The sequence below is a fragment of the Pipistrellus kuhlii genome, unplaced genomic scaffold (genome assembly GCF_014108245.1).
Source record: "Pipistrellus kuhlii isolate mPipKuh1 unplaced genomic scaffold, mPipKuh1.p scaffold_m20_p_7, whole genome shotgun sequence".
In the NCBI taxonomy this organism is placed as follows: domain Eukaryota; kingdom Metazoa; phylum Chordata; class Mammalia; order Chiroptera; family Vespertilionidae; genus Pipistrellus; species Pipistrellus kuhlii.
The window spans coordinates 9,368,287-9,391,801 of NW_023425573.1; the positions used below are offsets into that span (position 1 = coordinate 9,368,287).

The 23,515-nt window shown below is 38.5% G+C and overlaps 1 protein-coding gene across 1 annotated transcript; it reads right to left on the bottom strand.

Moving 5' to 3' along the window:
• Window positions 1-820: 820 nt before the first annotated feature.
• On the bottom strand, window positions 821-23,234 carry ICOS (inducible T cell costimulator). The gene is made up of 5 exons (XM_036422093.2): window positions 23,065-23,234; window positions 7,587-7,910; window positions 5,551-5,657; window positions 4,469-4,553; window positions 821-2,261 (listed from the first exon to the last, which is right to left on the bottom strand). The coding sequence occupies exons 1-5, from the start codon at window positions 23,120-23,122 to the stop codon at window positions 2,221-2,223; spliced, it is 615 nt and encodes a 204-aa protein (XP_036277986.1). The 5' UTR covers window positions 23,123-23,234; the 3' UTR covers window positions 821-2,220.
• Between the last annotated feature and the right edge of the window lie 281 nt (window positions 23,235-23,515).

The window sequence follows — 23,515 nt, forward strand, 5'->3', positions numbered from 1 at the left end:
TATCACATGATCTCACTCATTTATGGAATATAATGAACAACATAAACTGATGAACAAAAATAGATCCAGAGACAGAGAAGCATTGAACAAACTTCAGAAGGAAGAGAAAAGAGGGTATGTGTGGGAGAAGGGGGTGGGAAAGAGATCAACCAAAGGACTCATATGCATACATATAAGCATAACCAATGGACACAGACAGTAGGGAGGTGAAAGCATGTGCTGGGAGGTCGGGGTGGCTGGGGAGAGGTCAATTGGGGAAAAAAGAGACATATGTAATACTTTAAACAATAAAGAATAAAAAAATAAATAACACACACACACACACACACACAAAAAAAAAAAAAGGAAGAAGAAGAAGAAGCGGAAATGTGCTAAGGTAATCATTTCCCTCCCCCAAGAAAACACTGAGAGGTATTTTCAGTTGCTGAATATCAAATGTTTATTATTTAGTTTTCTACTACTGCTAGAATCCATTTCATAAGCAGCTCCTCTTAAAGCCAGCTTTTATTTCACAGAAATTGTATGCTCCCGCACTTCACTTTGAAATGTGCCATGCTGAGAATGGGGGTGCTTCAGGGCACAGCTTGGGCAACCACGCCACATGAGGGGTCTCCCCACCTTGATCCCCCTCACAGAAAGCTGCCAATACCTTAGGAAACACCTCTGCAGAGCCAGCCAGGTTATTCAAGTCAGCTGGAAACAGAGAACGCCATACTTGATTCAAATTACAAATTCAGTATTGTACTGTACACATCCAGCATTACACATGCTTAAAATAATATAAGCATGCCTAATGACAAATCAGATCTCAGTTTTTTTAAAGAAAATAAACTATAAGCAAGCAACGACACATACTAAAACTACCATAACCTCATTTTTACCTATAGTTAAAACTATTGTTGAATACGCACTGGCTGTTTCAGAAGTCTTTGTCACGCACACAGGAAGTAGAGAAAATATCCAGGCTAAGAGTGACCACATTACACATATCTGAGAATCCCCCAACCAAATCTATCTTGAAGGGCCAGGCTGGCTTCCAAGTGGCATGGTTTCTAGGAGAGGCCATCGTGCTGATGCTTCTTCACAAATCCTGGGAGTACAAATGCAGGCTCACCCACTGTGGTCCCAGGACGATGTCAGCCTCTGAGGGCAACAGCGCCTGGTTGGCCCTCGCTCAGGGGAGTATCTCAAGCCGTGGAATTCTATCCAGGCCTGGATGGCTACTCCAGGCTGATGGGGCTCATTTCAACCAGTGGAGCCCAGAGGCAGCAGGGCCGGAGTTTGACGCTAAATAGATCATTGTCTCTACCCCAGGACCTTCATTACAAAAATAGCCCAGCTTGTAATTAATAGCACCTTGAAAACATAGGTAATGGTAGAAAACAGGATCATAAAATGAAGTCACTTTCCATTCTGGTCAATGCTTCCTACCACTAATATCAAGTCAAGATAATATGCCATTTTAATTGAATCTGGGCGGTGGGGGGGGGGGGGGGGCCTGGAGATGTCTTTTGGAGCAAAAATATTCTTGTAGGAAGAATATAGGTAAACCATATTCATCAGAATATATATATATATATATTTTATGGAGCAGTAGAGGAAAAAATATAGACATAGCTCCCTCCTCAGAGTGTCTATCAAATAGTAGAAGTACTTTTAAAAGGAAAGTTGAGAGCAGACAGTATCTAAATTGGTGGAGTGGCGGACTGGGGTTCAGAAGTTGGACAAGAAAGAGTACTGTGCACTAATGCATTAGTACAATATAGTCACACGTTGACACCTCAGAAATAAAATACCTACAGTTTTGAAGCAACTCCTCTACTGTCTGATTTAACAAGGGAAGCTCACCCTACAAGAAGAGGTAGTCTGTTAGTGGGTTGCAGACACATGCTGGCCGTCAGCTGCCTGTTTGCTTTGTAGGCTCAGTGCCCTTGGAGTATTCTAACAATGTTTGTAGATGTGTGTGTGTTTTACTGGCTAGAAGCAGATGTGAAAGTGACCCCATTCCAGCCAGGTCTGTTTGTTGGCACACATGACCCCGGCTTTCTATAAAGTTGCTCTGAGGCAGTCTGTTACTATCCGTGTTGACTGATATAGTTACTGGTCCAGTTTGAACAAAGCTTCAGTAGAAGATGTATAGTCAAATCAAGCCAGACATTCCAGAGTCCAGGAAAGGAGGAATTCTTGCACTTCAAGTAGGCGGGAGATGGCCAACGTGGTTCATGCCTGAGTGCTAGAGAGTCCCAAGTTATGAGCAACATCTGTAACAAAAAGGTAGCATAAATTCTTTAAAAGCTCTCCATGTGCCAGTTTCCTTCCTCAAGTTTCCCCCCTTTTCTGCCTCTTATAATCACGTGCACACGCACACATGCATATACACACTCACGGACACAACCCATCCAAACTTTTCTTTATCAATCAAAGCCCAGCACCAGTTCCACATTTTCCATACAGTTTTACTTGGCCCACTCTCAACTCCTATATAACAGATTGTATCTGAAATGTACACTTCACAATTGCGAACTTCTGACACTAACACGTAACTCCACCCTCTGTGTAAACATATCACGTCTCCTGATGACAATTACAAACTGAAAACAAGGACTGTCTTGGGTCTTCCCTCCCTCTGCCCAGTACACTCAGCGCAGTGCTTTTCACATAATAATCTTTCAAAAATATTTGACAGAGGTGCTGGGTCAGGCTCTGCTTAGAATTGGGTATGCGAAATGCTTTCAGAATACAGAGAAGGAAGGTCCTGCTTCCCCTCAAGAAGCTTACTCTCTGGCCATTTGCACAGTAATTTGTTTACATCCAATTGGAAGAGATATGCTAGGCTTGGTGGGTGGAACATGAAACCACCCACCTCTGATTTCAGCCTCAGGGGGTGGTCACCTCTGTGCATGCCCAGGGTTCTGGCACAAAAGCCGATGGTGCATTTCTCTGCTTTTCTGCCTCAGGGCTTTCTCTGAAGACTTCTGAGCCACTCATCCCAAGCACAGGGCACAGCTTAGGGATGTGGAAGATTAAGGTGCTCTGTAGGCAACCCTAAACCAGGGCGGGTGGGAGCCATTGGATAATGCCCCACTTAGAGGAGACATCTGTACACTCCTCAGAGACTCTGTGGCCTCTAGCTGAGATCTCAGTAATGCAACCTTCATTTGTGTTTCCTCCTTACCTGTCTCACTCTTTTTGTTCCCTCACCCCTTCTTCTTGGGGTCACCTTCCACCTATATTACTTGCCCCCAAGACTCTGTCTCAGGATCTGTTTTAAGTGTTCCATACCAAAGCAGACACATTATTAAGAGCACAAAGATTAAGATAAATTATTTTTTAAATAGCAAAGTTATATGAAACACAAGCTAGTGTCAAAGCTATGGTATCAATTTTGCTAGTGTCAAAGCTATGATATCAATTTCTGAGTAATAAAGACACCCTGAGTACCAATAATTTCTTGCATCTGAAAAGTGAGATGGACTAAAAGAGCATTTAGCTCCCTTTCTATACTTTAATTCTATGGCAAATGTTTTGTGTGTTTCTTTAATATAAGTTCTTCACCACTGAGTTGTGGCAAAAATGCAATGGCTTCTGTCTCATCATATACCTCATATCACTGCAACCTGAGTCTAAAGCATAAAATTTACATTTTTCTACAATAGATGCTTCAACTTTTTTGAATGCTTCTCAACTTAATTACACTCAAGTTAACAATGCTTAATTTGAATGGAAAAGGTCAAATTCCCACCTAACTGGCCTTCTGTGATATATCCAAGTTCTTTAAACTTGCACATTTTAACAATATCTTCACCAATTCCTCATTCTTTTTCTTGGTAACACAACCCAGATCTCTCTTCCAAATCTGTCTAAAATCTCCATGTATCTATATATCTCCCACAGTGCCTCACTTAGATTTTTGCACTTAATTGATATTCAGTAAATCTCAGTGTATGACTTAATGAACTTCTTTAACAAGGGAGGCTTTGAATAACCTCAATTTTTAAAATATCGATTGGAAAAGTTATTTGATACAACAGTGATTTATGAACTTGTTTGTTTAATTTTAATAGTAGTTTATAACCTTGTTTATTTTCAATACCCTGGAGAAAAACATAAAATAAGGTAAAAATAAGAGTTCATTTTTTCACAGAAAAATAGGAAAAGTCAGACTTAGAGGCATTATTCCTCCCTTTAAAATCATAAATTAAGCCCCGTGTGGCTCAATGGTTGTGCATGGAACTATGAACCAGAAGGTCAGGGATCAATTCCCAGTCAGGGCACATACCCAACCAGGGAGTGTGCAGGAGGCAGCTGATCAATGACTTCCTCTCATCATGGATGTTTCTATCTCTTTCTCCCTCTCCTTTCCTCTCTGAAATCAATAAAAATATATTTTTAAAAAATCATAAATGAAAATTCCAGGCTTACTATGAAGACAGCTCTTCTCTTCCCGAAACCCTAAAAGTTGCTGTACCTTTGATCCCAGGCTTCTTTGCCGTGTTCACCGCTGCCATGAACATGTACTCACTGTTCGCATCGTGCACACTGGCTTGATGCTTCTGAAAGAGAAAGTCAGACAACAGGTTGGACATCTGCTCTCTCCCATCTCCATCCCTGTTTTTGTTTGTTTGTTTGTTCGTTTGTTTGTTTTGATTTTTGGTTTATTTGTTTACTGTTTTCTATTCTTTGTCGGACTGGTATGTGACAAATGTTATAATGGGACTTAGGGTCCTGGCTTTCAACTAAGTAGGAGAACAAAACGAAAAGGGCTTTAAATAAAGAGCTGACTTCCTCATTTTGGCCTTTATTGTCTTCCGTAGAATTAGATCATGGGCTTTATCTCATTCCTCTTCATTCTTTATCTCCTTTTTTCTACTCCATTTGGCACAAATATACCCACTGCTACACGTGGGTATTAGCAGACTTGCATCATATTCAGGGAGGTATAAGTTCTTTGAGAAGGTGTATTGCAAAAGGCTAAAAAGAATATTCTCAGCACAGATTTTTGTTGTTGTCATTATTGTTGTTGTTTTATCATTCTGCATAGCTTTTCAGTGGTTTTTCATAAAAAAAATAAGGAGCTCTAATAATTTACCATGGAAACAAGCTAGCCATTTACTTCTCAGCTACTACTGGTACCTTATAAGATTTTATTACTGATTATTTCTTAATTAGCCAATGGAGTAAAATAGAACAGTTTCCTCTTTGTCCCGACTCTTAGGAAGCTTAGGATAAAATGTGCAGCCCACATTAAATAATTTTTAAAAGCAAGAAACATCAATTTTTATGTTTTTACCTTCCTCCTGACTTTTTGTCTTTTATGGGCTTCAATTATCTCATATTTGTTAACATATCTCTTTGTAAGCCATTGAATAAGTTTTGAAATGAAGCAGTTGTAAAGCTTAGTTTAGTTAGTAGGTATATCTTGAGAGAAAAAAATATATAGTCTTCCTGTTGATCCATGTACTCTGATAAGAGTAATATGTACTTTGATGAGTAAGTTTCCACTGATGTTCCTAAGTAAAGTTGATTCAACAAAAGGTAGATATTGCTCACCTTATTTTTAAGCCAACAAAAAAATGTACATCCAAAAATGAAGACAACACCAAAAGCTGCACATCCTATGGGTAGCCAGAACTTCAGCTGGCAGCAAAACTGTGATTCTGGGTTAGAAAAAAAGAGATGTTAAGAACAAACTCTAAAAATCAAATCTCCTCTTTCAGGGCTGAATCCCAAGGTGGTTTGTTTTTTTTTTATATGTAAAGAACGATTTAATCAAATGAGCTTATCTTCATTCATTGCAACCATAAAACCCAGTAAATAGTAAAACATCATTTTAGTATTATAACCAGGATCCAAAAACTAAAACCTAAAAGACTGTAAGCACAAATATGTTTTCAAATGGGACTAATAAAAAGGACTTTTCTATCTATACTTTTGCAAAAGAATAAGTAGAAAAAAGTAATGACATAAAACTGTTCTTTTTAGTCATCTCACTGAATTCTGCAAATTCAGCAAAAACCCACAGCCTTATGTGAATAGAACTAATAGTCATTAACCATGGGTTTGGATATTTGTCTACATTTTTCCTGATTTTTGATGGCATATGTGTTTTAGTTATTTTTTCATATTTTTATTGATTTAAGAGAGGAAGGGAGAGAGAGAGGTAGAAACATCAATGATGAGAGTCATTGATTGGCTGCCTCCTGCATGCCCCACTGGGGATTGAGTCTGCAATCCAGGATTTGCCCTGACTGGGAATCAAACTGCGACCTCCTTGTGCACAGGTCAAACCACTGAGCCATGCCAGCTGGGCAATGGCATATTTGTTTTAGAGACAGCATGATCTATTTCTAACTCAGCAATCTACATTATCAAATGGCATATTACAGATTAATATCTATTATTATTAATAAACTAGAGACCTGGTACATAAAATTCGTGCATTGGGGGTGGGGGGTATCTCAGCCCAGCCTGCCCCCTCTCACAGTCTGGGAGCCCTCAGCGGGGAGCAGGCCTAAGCCACAGTCTGGCCTCCCTCTGCAGGAGGTGACCAGGCTGATCAGGGGGAGGCGACATCCCCATCACCCCACTGCTGCTGCCACTGCCAGCCACCACAGCTGCCAAGGTATTTTCATCGACATGGACTCCAGTCCCTTCACCATGAAAAATGATAACTTTGTTTAGGCATTTTCAAGATGTGTCTTTCATAGGATATGTTTCCATTGATTTTTAGAGAGCTTGGAAGAGAGAGGGAAAGACAGAGAGAAACATCAGTGTGAGAGGGACACTTTGATTGGTTGCCTCCTGCATGAGCCCTGGTGTTGGCTATGGTCAGGGAGGAGCCTACAACCTAGGTACATGCCCTTGATCAGAATCCAACCAGACCCTGTAGTCAGCAGGCTGAGGCTCTGTCCACTGAAACAAACCGGCTTCAGCAGGATATGACATTTCTTAGCCCCTCCAGCTTTCATTTTTTCCTCCAGGACTGAGGTGGAAAAACCCTAGATCACCTTCTTGGAGTCTTATTACCCAAGTTATCAAGAATACTGCAAGTGGCAGTGTACAGGGAGCTTAGCCAATGAGTGGTCAGAAAAGTTATAAAAGGTATTTTTCTCTGCAGCTCATACACAGAAGCCCCCAGTGTGTGTCCGCTGGGGTGGGGTCATGCTCCAAGCTGTGCCACAGGCTGCTGTGAGCAGGCCCCCACCCCTGTGTGTGTCCACTGGGGGCCTGCTCCCAGCCATGCTGTGGTGGCTCAGAGCAGGCGCTCCTGTGTGTTGTGTCTCTGCTCTGGCCCGTCCCCATCTCCAGCCTCCCCTAGGCTGCTGGGGCTGGGGGTGGCACTCAGTCCCCTCCCATCCATCTGCATGCACAGCTGACTCCTGAGCCAGTCCATCCCAGCTAACTTGCATATTACCTCTTTATATATATATAGATCATTCCTTACATATTTTCATCATAAGTAATTGTCATCAATTGCACCTAAATGAACTCCAACCCAAAATATACTTATTTTTTTTTCATTAGCAAAAAAAGTTGTCAAAATGCATATGTATATTTACATTCAGAAGATGAAAACAATATCTTACCGTAAATATGCAAATATTCGCTCCTGATCTTCTCTCGAAAAGGAGGAGGATCAAAAATTGATAGTTTGCAGGAGTAATAGCTGTCATGAGAACTGTCCAAGTTATTCAGAAAGTAAGAGACACTGTTATTGGATGGTTGACAGGATTCCAAACTCTGTTTGGATATGATGTTTCCGTTCTTTGTCTTACTGAAATCACAAATTATTTGCGTCCCTTTCATCAACTCCATTCTAAATTGCTGGACATTCTCAGAGCATTTGCATAACATTTGTACACCTCCATTGTGAAATGTAAATATTTTAGACTGGGCAAAATCGATTTTTTCTGGATAAAAAGGGGGAAAAAAAAACAACATTTTAGGAATAGGTTGCCCTAATAATTATATTTGAATACAAAAGTAATCTCTTCATAAAGTCACCTCTATTGTATAAGAATGGAAAAAAAAAAACACTTCACAACAATAAAGAACATAATAGTTAAAACTGTGCCCTAGAAGAACCCTAAACAGAAGCTTGTTTGTCATATATGAATATATAATATGCAGCATATTAGACAATATATTTACAGAGTATGAATGAAACAGATATTGTTCCTGACCTTTGGCAACTTCTATATAGGAAAAAGATGGTAAACAAATAAATATGCACCATGATTTGTGTAAGGTATGGAGAACTAATTGAATGAAGGCGGTGATACTGGTTCTAATTTTTATTGTAAAATCAAAAATGCCACTTTTTGGCTGGTGTGGTTCAGTGGTTAAGCATTGACCTATGAACCAGGAGATCACGGTTCGATTCCCAGTCAGGGCACATGCCTAGGTTGTGGGCTTGATCCCCAGTAGGAGGCATCCAGGAGGCAGCCAATCAAAGATTCTCCCTCATCGGTGATATTTCTATCTCTCTCTCTCCCTCTCCCTTCTTCTCTGAAAGCAATAAAAATGTTGTTTTAAATAAGAAAATGCCACTTTGGAGGATCCAAGATGGCTGCGCCCAGGTGAACACCTAGCCGCAGCCGCACACAACAATTTCAATAAAATACAACTAAAATATAAAACGGACATTGCCCAGAACTACAGGAAGGTTGACTGACTGGAAATTCTACAGCGAGAAGCAAGGAGAAAACCAGAAGGAGGCGCGGAGGAGCTGGAAAAGCCCAAGGTACGGAGACGTGGCGCGCGGAGAGGACGGAGCCGGAGAGGAGGGAGGCCGAGTGCCTGGCGGGCGTTCCCTAGCGGAAAGGAGAGAAAAGCTCCGACTGTGCTGGGCCCCCAACTGCTCTGAACCCCGGTTCTGGGCCAGACCCCGGGGACTCAGGCTCAGCCATAGGGAGCCGGGCTGTAAGGCGGAACCCCGGGGAAGCGGCGAAAGGAGGTCCCGGAGGCGCGCACATTGCACGCAGAGAAGGGACGGTCGGCTGTGCCGCGGGATTGCCCTGACGGGAAGGAGACTGGGGCTCCAGACTGCTCTGAACGCCACCTCCAACTCCATTTCCAACTGAACTGAACCCCAATACCGGGCTCATTGTGGGAGAGCATAGACTGTTTGGCAGCAGGCGAAAATCGAGGGCACCTTTCTCTCAGAGGCGCTGGCAGCAGCGAGCACTGAAGGACCCGCATAGGGCGGGGCTGACAGAAGCCAAAGCTGCAGGCTCCACCCTGAAACCCCGTCCCATCTGTAACTGCGAAATGCGACAACAAAATAGATCACAAACGAAAGAAATGGAGGACAAAAAGCGTCTGGATATAGAGTTCAAATCTACGCTTATAAGTTTTTTCAAGAATTTCTTAGAAAAGATGGATAAGGGCTACGAGGATATGAAAAGAGATCAACTAGAATTAATAAGGAGTCAACAAGAAATGATAAGGGATCAACAAGAAATAAAGAATACATTGTCTGAAATAAAAAATATTTTACTGAGTCCTAAAAACAGAAGGGAAGATCGCAAGAATCAAGTCAAAGATTTGGAACATAAAGAGCCAGAAGACACTCCTCCACAGAAGCTAGAAGGCAAGAGAATCCAGAAAATTGAAGATAATGTAAGAAACCTCTGGGACAACTTCAAGCGAACCAACATCAGAATTATGGGGGTCCCAGAAGATGAGAGAGAGCAAGATATGGAAAACATACTGAAAGAAATAGTGACAGAAAACTTCCCCTACCTGGTGAAAGAATTAGACTTACAAGTCCAGGAAGCGCACAGAACTCCAAACAAAAGGAATCCAAAGAGGACCACACCGAGACACATCATTATTAAAATTCCAAGAGCAAAAGACAAAGAGAGAATATTAAAAGAAGCAAGAGCAAAGAAGGTAGTAACCTACAAAGGAGCACCTATACGATTGTCAGCTGACTTCTCAACAGAAACCATGCAGGCCAGAAGGGAATGGCAAGAAATATTCAAGGTGATGAATAGCAAGAACCTACAGCCAAAAATAATCTACCCAGCAAAGCTATCACTCAGAATCGAAGGCCAGATAAAGAGCTTCACTAATAAAAAAAAGCTAAAGGAGTTCATCACCACCAAACCAGAATTATATGAATTGCTGAAGGGGGTTCTTTCAGAAGAGAAAGTAAACAAAGATAAAAATTATGAACAACAAATACATAACTATCAACAAGTGAATCTAAAAACCAAGGAAATTAAAAAAATCTGATGAACAATATTAACTGTTGAATATAATAGAATCAGAGGTATGGAAGGGGAGTGAACTGACGATTCTTGGGGTAAAGGGGAGAGGGGGGCGTGGGAAGAGACTGAACATAAACTGTGCACCTATGGATGAGGACAATGGGGAGAGGGGAAAGGGCAGAGGGTGGGATGGGAACCTGGTGGAGGAGAGCAATGGTGGGTGGGGGGAAAGGAACATTTGTAATAATATGAACAATAAAAACTTATTAAAAAAAAAAAAAAAAAAAAAAAAAAGAAAAAAAAAAAAAAAGAAAGAAAATGCCACTTTGAGGAAATTATTTTTAATATTGAAATTGAGGGAGGATTTACACTTAGTCAAACAAGGAGAGTTTTGGGAAGATATTTTGGGAATGAAACAGTTAAGAAAAAGTTTTTAAAAGTACAATAGCTTACACTAAAAATAAGTGATAATATTTAAATATACATTGATAGTATACTCTCTTGCTAAAGTGTAGAAGAACAGATGCATCATTTTCAAATGATAGAAATGTGTGTCTTCTCAGAACCTCATCCAATAAAAACTAAATTAAGGTCTGATGAAAAAGATAAGGCCCCAAATATTTATTTACTGTTTCATTTTTTAAAATTAATTTTAATCTTCTAGGAAGACAAAGTTGTTTTTGAAAGCTACATAGGAATCACAGAAGGAGGAGACTGAGATGGTTTTGGCCTAGCTACAGATTCTGAGTTATTGGATTACTCAGCTCAGCCTGCACCCTTTTGCAGTCTGGGAGCCCTTAGGGGATGTCCAACTGACAGCTTAGGCCTGGCTTGCGGCTGAGCAGCACTGACCACCAGGGGACAGCTAATTCATTGAGCATCTATACCCTGGTGGTAAGTGCACATCATAACGACCTGTCATTTTGTCATTTTGTCAATTTGCATATTACCCTTTTATTATATAGAATAAGTTCAAACTGTGCATTGTCTTCCTTTTTTTCCTCTTCCTTTTTTTTAAAAATGTGAGAAAGTTTTATGCTGAAATTGTTTTGGGGAAATATTATCATGAAAGTTTTCTACTTGTTTTAAAATTTCTATATATATTCTGAAATGTTTGTATATTTTGGGGTTTTTTTTTTTCATCCATATACATACTTGTTTTATATAGCAAACATATTATTTTGTTTTTCTCCATTGTCCTTTAATGATATATCATAAATGTTCCATTTTGACATAGTCATCATAATTATCCTTTTTATGGTGGTATAAAAGGCCATAATGTTAATCTATCATAATTTGTTAAAGCATCTACTAATGCTGAAAGAACTGCTCCAATTTATAATGTGATTGGCATTACGCAGGAGGATGCATTTACTAGGACTCTACTTGCACAAATTTTATTTAAAATTTTACTTAAGATTTTTTATTAATTTTATTTAAGGTTTGCCACAGTTACTTATTTTTCTTAATATATTCAGGCTTCAATGCAAATCTATCATATTACTTGGGAATAGATTTTCAACTTGGGGTTTGCTTGTGAATATACACACAGGTATTCTAGCTTTCAATATGGCAGTCCAGGTTGTTCAAAATCACCCCATACCCTAACAACTAAAATGCTGAATAAAATGTCTTGAAATATTATTAAAAGAGAGGAAAGTAGTTTAAAAGTACTAGGTTAAACTTGAAGAACCAGAACTCAGAGATATAAGCAGAGCTTAGGAGCTACTTTTACTCTGAAAGCACTTGCTGTTCTCCCAGATTCAAACTTTTGTTTTCCTGTTTCAACTCCCAGAGTGTGAAAAGTGAGAAATCTAGTAGGAGATCTTTTACTCAATAAGCTGGGATCCCAAAAGGTTACATCCTTGGAGTACAGGTAAACCAGAAGTAAACCAGCCCTCATGCAGATTATAAGCCACCTTTGAATCTCTTCAGTGGTCTATCTCAATTCTTACATTTTGTTTAAAGTGATTTTGGATTATTATTACCCAGTGGCTTTAGAAAATAAAAATGCAAACTATTCCAGGAAGAAAAAATTTACATCTCAGGCCTCACATTATATTTACAAATAATAATTAAATACAATGACAAACACACTATAAAAAAATAATCAGACACAAAGGGAAACATAACAGAAACAACAGACTACCAAAACAATTATATATTTGAATTATCAGACCCACAAAATAAAACAATTGAGCTTACTATGTTTAAGGAAACAAAAGACAAAGTTATAATAATAATATCTGCAGAGCATAGAAAACTCAAAAAAGATAAACTAATTTGAAAAAAAACACACAACAACTAATACTGGCAAAAACCACACAGATTAAAAACTCACTGGAAAGATTGAGTATGAAAGGTAAAGAGAAAGCTGATAAACTGAAAAAATAGGCTAGAAAATTTATTCACAGTGGAGTCATAATCCACAGATTCAAGAATCCCAACAAATCACTAGCAGGCACCTGCAAAATACTTACATCTACACATAGCATAATGAAAATCCTAAAAGGAGAGAGAGAGAGAGAGAGAGAGAGAGAGAGAGAGAGAGAGAGAGAGAGAGAGAGAGAGAGAAGAGGAAGAAGAAGAAGAAGAAGAAGACTGATTATCTTCAAGGAAGCACCTATTAGATTGACAGGTGATGTTGCAACAAACATAAAAGCCATGATACAGTGAAATTGTGTCTTATATCTTCAACGTGGTGAAAGAAACCACCTATAAACCTAGAACATACTGTCTAGAAAGACAGTAAAGGTATGTGTAAGTTAAAATTTTGATAAGTGAAGTATGCATGTTGTGATAATGACTAAAAGGATAGATAGAAACAGAATATATAACCTCAGTGAATATAACAAAGTTCAGTCTAAAAGGGGAGAAGAGTTGGAATAGACATCAGGAAGGAAAATACAGGCATGAAAGACTTCTATGTGCTGACAATGTTTTATTTCTTAATGTTTGTGGTTGTACGAATGAGGTAGTATGCTTTATAACTTACTCATGGACAGAACATTTATATTTGCTCACTTTTCTTTAGAGATGTTTTGTTCTAGAATTAAATTTTTTAAAGTATAGAAAAACAATGCTTAGTTCATTTTTAAAATAGAAGGAATAATATAAGCTAAGAGGAAAGAACCAATAGCATGAGTATAGATGAAGTCTGTATTATATGAAAATGAAAGTTGTTTTGCTTGGGGACTTACTTGTCTGAGTAAAGTATGTGCTACTATTGTTTTGATGCTTATGTCTCTACTGCTCTACTGTCTGCTGTAGAAGATAAAAGCAGTGGGCTGGTTCCTTTAGAAATAATCATAGTAAATCTCCCAGGGACTTTACAATGGCACTAAGTAAACCACAAAGATATCTTGGAGTAAAAGTTTCTGCAGCCACTGAGTGTACAAACAGACAGAAATGCATCGCTCTCTATTTCTGAAGATGATTTTGTCATCATATTTTTTCCCCTTTTGTGTCCACACAAAATGGTGGACAGTACAAGATGGAAGAAGTCCAATTCAGTGGTTCCCAAGGAAACCAAAAACAAATTCTGGCTCTGGCATTAGCAAGCCTCTGTGACTAGAGTAGCCCTCTTGACTTCAGTCTTTTCACCTGTGAAAGGATTAGTGCCATGGTTATGGTTAGGGTTAGGAAGTTAGAAAACATCTTAAAGTTTTCTCTAACTACTAGTCTCCATGGATCCAGGACCAGAACATACCATCTGAGACTGCAAATAACCAAGAAAGCTATTACTTTGTTGTTGGGTCTTCCAGAGAAGAAACCATGTTCCTATAGTCCCCCCCTCTGCCCAGCATCTTAGTGAGCTGTTTCAGGGCGTTAGGAAAAATATAAATGAATGAGACTATCTTATTTGCCCATAAAAGTATTTTGGTAGGGCTAGAAAGACTATCTCAAGTTTTCTTGAGTGACAGTGCCAAGGGTTTGTGCCATTGACATCAGAGGAGTAAGTGGAGATATGCTCCTAAGTGTCATTTCTACTGGACATGCTTAATTTTTTTATTTTATCATAATTCATGTAAAAATTACTGGTCATCTCTTTATTATCAAACTAGAGGCCCAGTGCAGATTCATGCACTGGATCCTTGGCCTGGCCTGTGGAAATTGGGCTGAAACCAGCTCTCTGACATCCCCTGAAGGATCCCAGATTCCAAGAAGGTGACTCACCCCAGAATCTGGCCCCCTCCTCTCTGGTTCCAGGTGTGTTACCCAAGAACTGCAGCTGCCAAGTCATTACATCTCGGCAGCTCCTGCATGGAGCATCTGCCCCTTGGTGGTCAGTGCATTTCATAGCTACTGGTCGAATGGTCAAATGGTCAAACGATTGCTTAGGCTTTTATATATATAGATGTAGCGATAAACAGCCTGACTTAAGTTTCTACATATTCAGTGCTTAAGCTCTCCATCTGAAAAACCACTTGGCAAATCTGTTTGCAATTTGAATGGTTTCAACTAAAGAAACTAGGTATGGCATTTAATGGATTGCTTCATAATTATTTTGGCATCTACAGAACAGATATGCTCAAATACCTAATCACAAATTCTCCTTAATCTTTGCTGACATTTGAAAAACAGTATCAAAAAGGAGGTTATAACTATCACCAAGACTCAAGTATTTAATGGATAGATAGACACTTTATGGAAAATCTGTGCATTATTTTATACAACAAGAGAAGCAGCTAGAATCTTTAATTCACGCTCCCTGGATGTTTTTATCTCCAAGTCTAATTAATATCCAACCACCATTTTTATAGCCAGTGCTTGGGTGTCATTTCTGCTTGATCAGTTCCTCTGCCACATCAATAATTAAAAATTGCAAGTGTCCCCTTTACCAGTCTCTTTCATCTTGCCCTTTGTTCCTTTCTCTTGTGCTTGAATTTTTTCCAGATACCAACTCTTAATATTAAATCATCCTTCCAAATGTCCTCACCCACACTATCCTCATTCTCCCTAACATATCATCTCTATCTCAAATACCCATACATTCTCATATACATTGCTTGTCCATGTTTCAGACACCCTTGTACCAGTCAATATCCCCACACTCATTCATATTTTCTGTAACATCAACCTCTACCCAGCATCATATGTAGTCTGACCTGTTAAACTTAGAAATCATACATCAAGTCTGATTCTTCCATGTACAGACAACTGACGGCTTAGGCAGTTTCGATTATTTGTCTATAAGGTCACATAACTTCTTGGGTGCATGAAATATTTGGGGTTTAATTTAAGATTGGAGTGCCACTAGCAACAACCAAGGGAAGGGTTATGGAAGCAGGGAGCCATATGAAGCTAAACGGTGTTCACCACAGACTGAGTCTAATAAGACCACTGTTAAAATCTGTCTATGGGAAGAAAGTCTAATTTCCTGTTTTATGCCCAGTAGAATGTTTTCACTTCATCTAAACTACAACTGTCCAAACCAGCATCATCTATCCCTGGGACTATAAGAACTTCCTAACTCTCCGTTGTCATTCTTTCCCACCTACCATCCATTTTCTTCAAGGAAACCAGTATGATTTTCTAACACACAAAATTGGATAGTGCCATTGTCATGCCTGTATCTCCCAAGTTCATAAAGACGTATTTAGATGATTAATGATTCTCTTGTCTTTTTATGTCTTTAGAGGGAAGGTCAGGTTTAAATCTGGTTGGTTATTAGGACCGCCAGAGTGCGCAGTCATTATATTTGTCCAATGTACAGGGGCTCTGGGACCAATGAGTATTCTAACACACCTAGATGTTTCATAACCACAGCATGTGAGTGATTTCTGCTACAATAATCATGCTATGTCTTTTAGCCTTTAATACATTATTAAAAATAGGAATATGTTCTCTTGAATCTTGGTAAGGAGTCTTAAAATTTTGTTATTAATTATTAGTTTTTTTTGTTGATATTGTATCTATTTACTTCTTGTTGGTACTCTCAGATTATAAATACTGTAGAGCAGTGTGCCTTTTTCATTTCATGGCACACATAAACTAATTACTAAAATTCTGTGGCACACCAAAAGATATATTTTTTGCCAATCTGACAAAAAAAAAGTTAAATTTTGACTCATTCACACTGGATGGCTATTGTTATGTTGGCTGTTGTCATTTTTTTTTGTTTGTTTGTTTGTTTTCACAATCTAAGGGAAAGAAGTCAATATCCCTGACTAAATAGTCAGATATTGCACATTTTAAAGATTCTTGGGGCACACCAGCTGAAAATCACTGCTCTAGAGAACAGGTACTATATCTTCTTGATCATGTTGACTACATGTCTGTAGGGCACAATCTTTTCCAAAGAGGTTCAAACCTGTTAACTGCTGCTAACTATGATTTGTATAATATTACTATTGATATCCATGGACTAATGTTTTCAAGAGAAAAAACAGAATCTTTATATTAGGTGACCTTTCTTTAGGTTTTCAATTTTTTTCAGATAAAAGCATTTGCCTCTTTGTTTTGGGGAGCTGTTAAGAAAATTTTCTGAAGAAAAATGTATTCACCATAGTGCCCTATGGTCTAAATGTTTATTTACAAGTTGATTCATTTAATATCTAAACTATTTCATTTCTTCAGTATAAGACAGTCTTGTCTGAACCCATCCTGCCAGGACTCTTTGTAAGCAGTTGTACTATCCCCGGTTGAAAATCTTTTGACAAAAACATTCAGAAAATCCACACAGTGCAGGGATGTGAGACAAATCAGCAATTTGACTTTGTTCTCCTTAGCTCAGACTTCTAACCACAAACCTCCCAAAGGTGTCAGGGTGATAGAAAGATAAGATCTCCTGAGTTCACATTATTGATAGTGCTTATTAAACACATTTTCTTTAATCAAACCATGATAAGCTTTAGCTGAGCACAGCACAGGAATGTGACATAGAGGCAAGTTCTAAAAATTGCAACGTTTATTTTTAGGCTTCTGTTACATTTGATCTTTTACTAAGAAATTCTAAAAATGTGCTTTCTAACACTTTTTTTTCTCCTTTCATAAAAGCATTGTCACTTCTTATGAGTTCTACTAGCTAAAAATTTAATACATAGATCATTTCTATATTTGTATTATTATTCAAAGGCACCCATAAGTGACTGAAATCAGTAGGAAGAGTAGGCAAAAAAAAAAAAAAAAAAAAAAAAAAAAAAAAAAAAACCTAAATCCAAACACTTAACATTAACTAGGGAAAAGGCCAAAAATGTGGAAAAGGAGGAAATGTAAAATAAAAAATAAACAAACACATACACACACACACACACACACACACACACACATACACACACGACATGTGAATTGTTTGTATGCCCCATACTCTCTAAGGAACTTTATACTGGGGAATAAAACAAGCCTTGTCCTCTAAGTCAAATGAAAGATTAATTTTCTTCTAGTAAAAACCGATTTTCTTCACAAAAATTGAAAAATCCCAGAGGTGAAATAAAACTTTGCAGCAAATACTCACTAAGTAATTAATTTGCAAACAAGTTATTTCTTCAGTTATTTCATTGCCATTGATTTGAAATTGTCCTCCTAGGAAAATCACATGAGATTAAAATAGACCCAACTCTCTTCCAGGGGGAGGGAGAGAGGGTTTTGTCAGTACTCACAAATATCCACATACTTCATTTCCTTCAGCTGCTGGGCAAAGCCCTTAGGGCACGCAGACAAGGTGTTCACTGGGTGAACTTGTTCACATTTAAGGCTCCAGTGACTCACACCTTTTTCTCAAGCCCACCCCTCCCCTTGGCTCCAGGGAATGTTTCCCATTTCCTTTCAACATCTCCACCTGGAAATCCCCTGACGCCCCAAAATTAGCATTTCCAAACTGAATTCAATATTCACTCACAAACCCCAAAACCTCATGCTTTGAGGGAGTCACTTGTCCAACTCTCAGAAACTCAGAGTCGTCCTATTCCTCCCCCTCTGACTCTCCTAATCCAATTGGTCACCACAGCTCAAGGATGTCTTTTGAATCCCATGGTTTACCTCCCCTCCCATTGCCAATCCAGGTCTTTCAATGTCTTCCCTCGTCTGTGAAAGCATTTTCTTAACTGTCTTTCTCAATAGCAGTCTCTCTCCTCTTGAGTCTCTTCTCCAGGTTGCTCCCAAAATTGTATTTTCAAAAAGCATTTCACTCCCCAGCTTAAAAGGTCCTATTGCATTGTTGCTTACGACGTAAAAATAGTCAAAAATTTTTGCCATGACACAAAATTCTTTGACCAGCTCAGACAGTATATGTAAGCCATACCAAAAATGTTGGCCATTCTTTTTACATTGTTACTTCCATTTCCATAGACTAGGATATATCCTATTACCCCTTTATCTGCCTAGAGAAACCCTCATTCATTCTTTAAGAATCATTTTGAATTTGTCCCTTCCCCCACAAAAAACAAAAACAAAAACAAAAAACCCTCCTATTTCTATTCTCTCAATAGTGTTTTGTTTACACCAGTATATTTGTAATTCATATATGTTTAGAGCATAATTATTTTTGCCTATCTTTCTCATTTAACCATGAGCTTCACAAGAATAAGAACTGCTGCCCTGCCAGTGTGGCTCAGTGGTTGAGGGTCAATCTATGAACCAGGAGGTCACTATTTGATTCCCTGTCAGGGAATTCAGGCTTGCTTGATCCCCAGTAGGGGGCGTACAGGAGGAAAACCTCAATCATGGATGCTTCTATCTTTCTCTCTCCCTCTCCCTTCTTCTCTGAAATCAATGAAAATATATTTTTAATAAAAGAATAAGGACTGCATCATGGTCCCCAAAATAATGCCAGGACCTGGAACATATTAGAAGCTCAATAATATTAAATGAATAAATATATAGAAAAATATAGAGGATAAGCATGGTGGCAACTGTCCTGCAACAGGCTGAGCAGAGCAAGAAAGGCAGAGCAAGAGAACCTATTTACCATCAGAGGACACTGGTTTCCCAGTCCAAAGACAAAGACTCATAATGATGGGAAACTCAAGATTTTAAAAATCTGAGCTTGTTATATAGTTACTGGGCCTGGTAATCAATGCATGTAGAAAGCTATTGTTCCAGGGACTGGAATGTATGACTGGACCTGACCTGACTTTAGGAGGCCTGCCAGCAATTCGACCTCTGTGCCCCAGGAGGACTGCAAGGGACCAAGAGGGACCAAGACGATATCTGAGTCATGTGCTCCAGGGAGAGGACATCTGCCCCCCCCCCCCCCCCCCAGGACACAGATGAAGAATTACCAGTCATCAGAGGAAGGGATGCTGGGAAAACCACCAGATTGCAGCTCTCATCTGAGTAACCATTTTCCCTGAATCCCAAACCCCTTACCAATTGTTTTCCTGAATCCCAAACACTTTACCTACTCTTTTCTTCTCATAAAAAGGGTCAGCTTGAGATGAGCTGGGAGACAGAATTTAGGGTGTATAACACACCATCTTCTCAGATCTCTGTCCACCTGAATAAAATATCATAAAGATTCAAGCCTTGTCGCTACTTATTGGTTCTGTTAGTGACAGGTAGCACTAACACAGGCCTTTCTGGTTTCAGTGCTGAATGATTCCAAACCAATCCTCTGAGGCTCAGTAGGTCTAGAAGTTATATAAATATCTAAGCTTTCAAAAGCTTCCAAAAATAACAGCAATAACTTACAAGCATGGAGTGCTTCTTATATAACGAGTACTGTGTTAAATGTATTGCACGTATTTGTTGTTCATAACAGCCTTTTCAGTCAAATTGTCTATTTTTATCCTTGTTTTACAGATGAAGAAACTGTGGTTTTAAATAATTGGCCCACGGTTATAGAGCCAATATATGGTAAAGCCATAATTTGGACTAAATAATAGGAAGCCAGAGTCCACACTCTTAAAGAGTCACTTAGTGCAGTGGTCGGCAAACCGCGACTCTCGAACCACATGCAGCTCTTTAGCCCCTTGAGTGTGGCTCTTCCACAAAATAACACGTGCGGGCGCGCCCATACAGTGTAATTGCAACTTCGTGGCCCATGCGCAAAAGTTGGTTTTCGGCTCTCAAAAGAAATTTCAATGGTTGTACTGTTGATATTTGGCTCTGTTGACTAATGAGTTTGCTGACCACTGACTTAGTGCTTTAGGCTAGATTTAGAAGGTATTTTCAGATATTTATTTTCCTTCAGGATATATTGGGTATATAATTGTCCCAAACACTTAAAGTAGTCACATTGGTGTCACATGTATGTTGTGATTGTAATTTCTTAGATATGAAATTATATATGCTTAACACATTGATCCTGCAAAGACGTCTGGATCTTTGCTCTAACAGGGTTTAAATTCATAATGATTATTCTGTCACCTGCCTGTAAAAATGTAAAAATATGAATTCACATATACAAGAAACTCTCATCATATTTAAATAAGTGCAAACAGATACTACTATGAGATTTTTGCTTTGACCTATATAGTACAAAATGAAAAGAGTTTTAATCATGAGGGCAATAGAGATATTGGTGATAGTGGCATAGTTGAGTCATGGATGGACTTTTTTGGTGCTGAGCCCAAGGAGACTATAAACTTGTCTGCTAAATTCAAAAAAGTTACATTTAAACGCTCTTTAATGGATTATTGAAAGTCCCACGTCTATGTCAAATTGGCTCAAACAAAAGATTCTATCAGAACTGGTGGTTGACAGAATCAAAACTCTTGAGTCTGTCTTCCTCTTTTTTTTATTTAATTTTTTAATTTTTTATAATTTTTTTTATTATTTTTATTAAGGTATTATATGTGTACATATCTTTCCATTGCCCCCCACTCTTTTTATTTTTGATATAAAAACTAGAAGAGACATTCAAGTTTTGAGGCTCCACATTGAACTAAAAAAAAAAAAAATCAGCAGCAGCATATGAAGGTAACTCCAGGAGGTAGAAGCCTTCTATTTGTATTATATGCACATATGCACAAAAGAATTTAGTGTTCCAACAGAAAAAAGTCAGAAAAAATATTTTGTCAAAAAGTAACAAGTTATTTCAAGACTCCCACAGCCTTGCCTAAGGACAAAAACACTTTTGACTTATTTCCCTATTTGGCTTTAAATTTTTTAAAATTTGTTTCTGTCTTTTATTTATTTGTTTTTAGTGTTCAGTGTAGGAAAGGTCTTGCAAAATTTCATAGACCTAAAATGTGTGAGGTAGTTCTTTCTATAGACAGCCATGTTGGGATTCTGCTTCCCTTCCCAACCTCATCTTGCATCACCCCCCACGCCTCCCTTCTCTGTACTCAGGCACATTGCCTTCTTCCGGTTCCATGGCCTTACCTTATTCCCTCCTGCCATTGGTCCGTAGCACTTACTCTCCTCTTGGTACGGAATGTTCCTCCCAACCCTCACACCATTCTCCCCATTTACTCCTACTTGTCCTTCACATATCAGTTTAAGTACCACTTCACACAAAAGGCGTCAATGAACCATGCTCTCCAATACCACCTCTACACCCACCCTGTCTATTGATAGATGGGCTTCTTTATTATATTCTTTGATAGAACTGAGTTCTACCTGTAATTATCACTAGTTAATGGGATTATATGATTAGTCCCTTTCTCCCAACCATTTATTTAGCTTCATGAGAGCAGGAGCTGACCTAGTTTTGCTCATCATTGTATGTACAGCAGCTAGCATAGTACCTCCTGAATAGCAAGTGCTTGGTGCAATATGAATAAGTGAGTGAATGAATAAATACATTTAATTCCAAAGCTATTTGTTTGTTGTTTATGTCACTAAATGATTCCACTGGGTTGTAGAAAAACCATAGTTACTAGATAAACAAGTTGTCGCAAACTGCCCTTGGGATTTATAAGTAGATCCTATTTCCTCATTCCTCGTTCTTCTTTACAAGAGCATTCCAGCCACCTTGAGCCACTGAGAGTCAAACATTTTGACGAATTTACTTTTGAGTGTGTGGTGTTTTTGTGTGTGTGAGTGTGTGCATGTGTGTGTTTTAATTAGTCTATTTCTTTGTACCACTAAAACAATTTATTATTTCTAGATGAGGTTATACCTACTAAAAGAGGTGATTTCACTTTTAGTATTAATAGAATTTCCCAACTTAATATAATTTCACTTTTCTTTTCCCAGCCTCAGACACATGGCTCAGAGTTAAAGATAAAATAAATGTAATACTAAATAAAACGTATAGAGTAAGAAGCAGTAGGAACATATATATTAGTTCAGTTGTAGATAGTATTATTTAAATTGTTTAAATATAGTCTGACATATGCCACCTGAGAGGAAGAATGAGAACTTCAGAACTATTACTTTTTTAATGTCTACAAGGACTGGGGTGTGTGTTTACATCATCAACTACTCCTTGGCCTTTTAGAGGGTCTCTCACACTTGCTGTTGAGAAAACTCTGTGGAGGTCTAGGCATTTCTGATAATAGGCCAACCAGATAAGATTAAAACAAAAATCCTTTTTTTCAAAGTCCTTCCATTTCATTTTCTCCTTCAGAAATAATTCCCAGCCCAATATCAGGACTTTTCATTTTCATTCCATTGATACAAGTCATTCTGCCTTTCATCTTTCTCTGAGAATAGTGGGCCACTCTTCTACTTTATCCACTAAAAGGTAACTCCAAGCAGGTAATTAAAAACTTTAATGGACTGATGAAAACTTCTTCTTTATCTTAAAACATAATATCAAAGGAAGCAGTACAAACTCAATGCCATTAACAGTAATATGAGTGATAAGTACCCTTAATCATCCATGTACATGGGCCCTTCTGCAATTGTTACTACTTTCAAAAAAAATTTTTTTTCTGTTTGATAGGTAAATTTTCTACCTTTGATTTTTCTTACTGTCACTTATTAAAGTTATAACCTAAGAAATATTCAATAGACCACTTACCTGTTAGAACTTCGACTTGGAAGTAGAAGAGAAAGAAATACCAAAGGTCCAACTTCATCTTTGGCAAGAACAGATGAAATCCTCTTCTACAGAGCTGAAAAAAATAACAGCAAAATTCATGTTCCTAGATGTTTTCTACTTGCTGGAAAGGAAGTGGCTTTGTGGGGGTTGATGCAGTGTCACACTTACCCTCAAGGCAAGGATGTGACTTTTTTTAAATGGCTCTTTATTGTTGAAAGTACTAAAATGCCCCCCTTTTGTCCAATAACCCCTCCACCCCACATCCACCCACTTCCCTAGGCAAGGATGTGACTTTTAATTGATGGCAGTGGCTGTACAAGAGGTATTATTGCTACGAGGGGGGTAAGCATAACTCGTGGATTGTCAATGATTGTGAGGACACAGGAAAAGTCTACCGTCACTCTGGTTCCAGTAAAACGAGTGAGAGAGA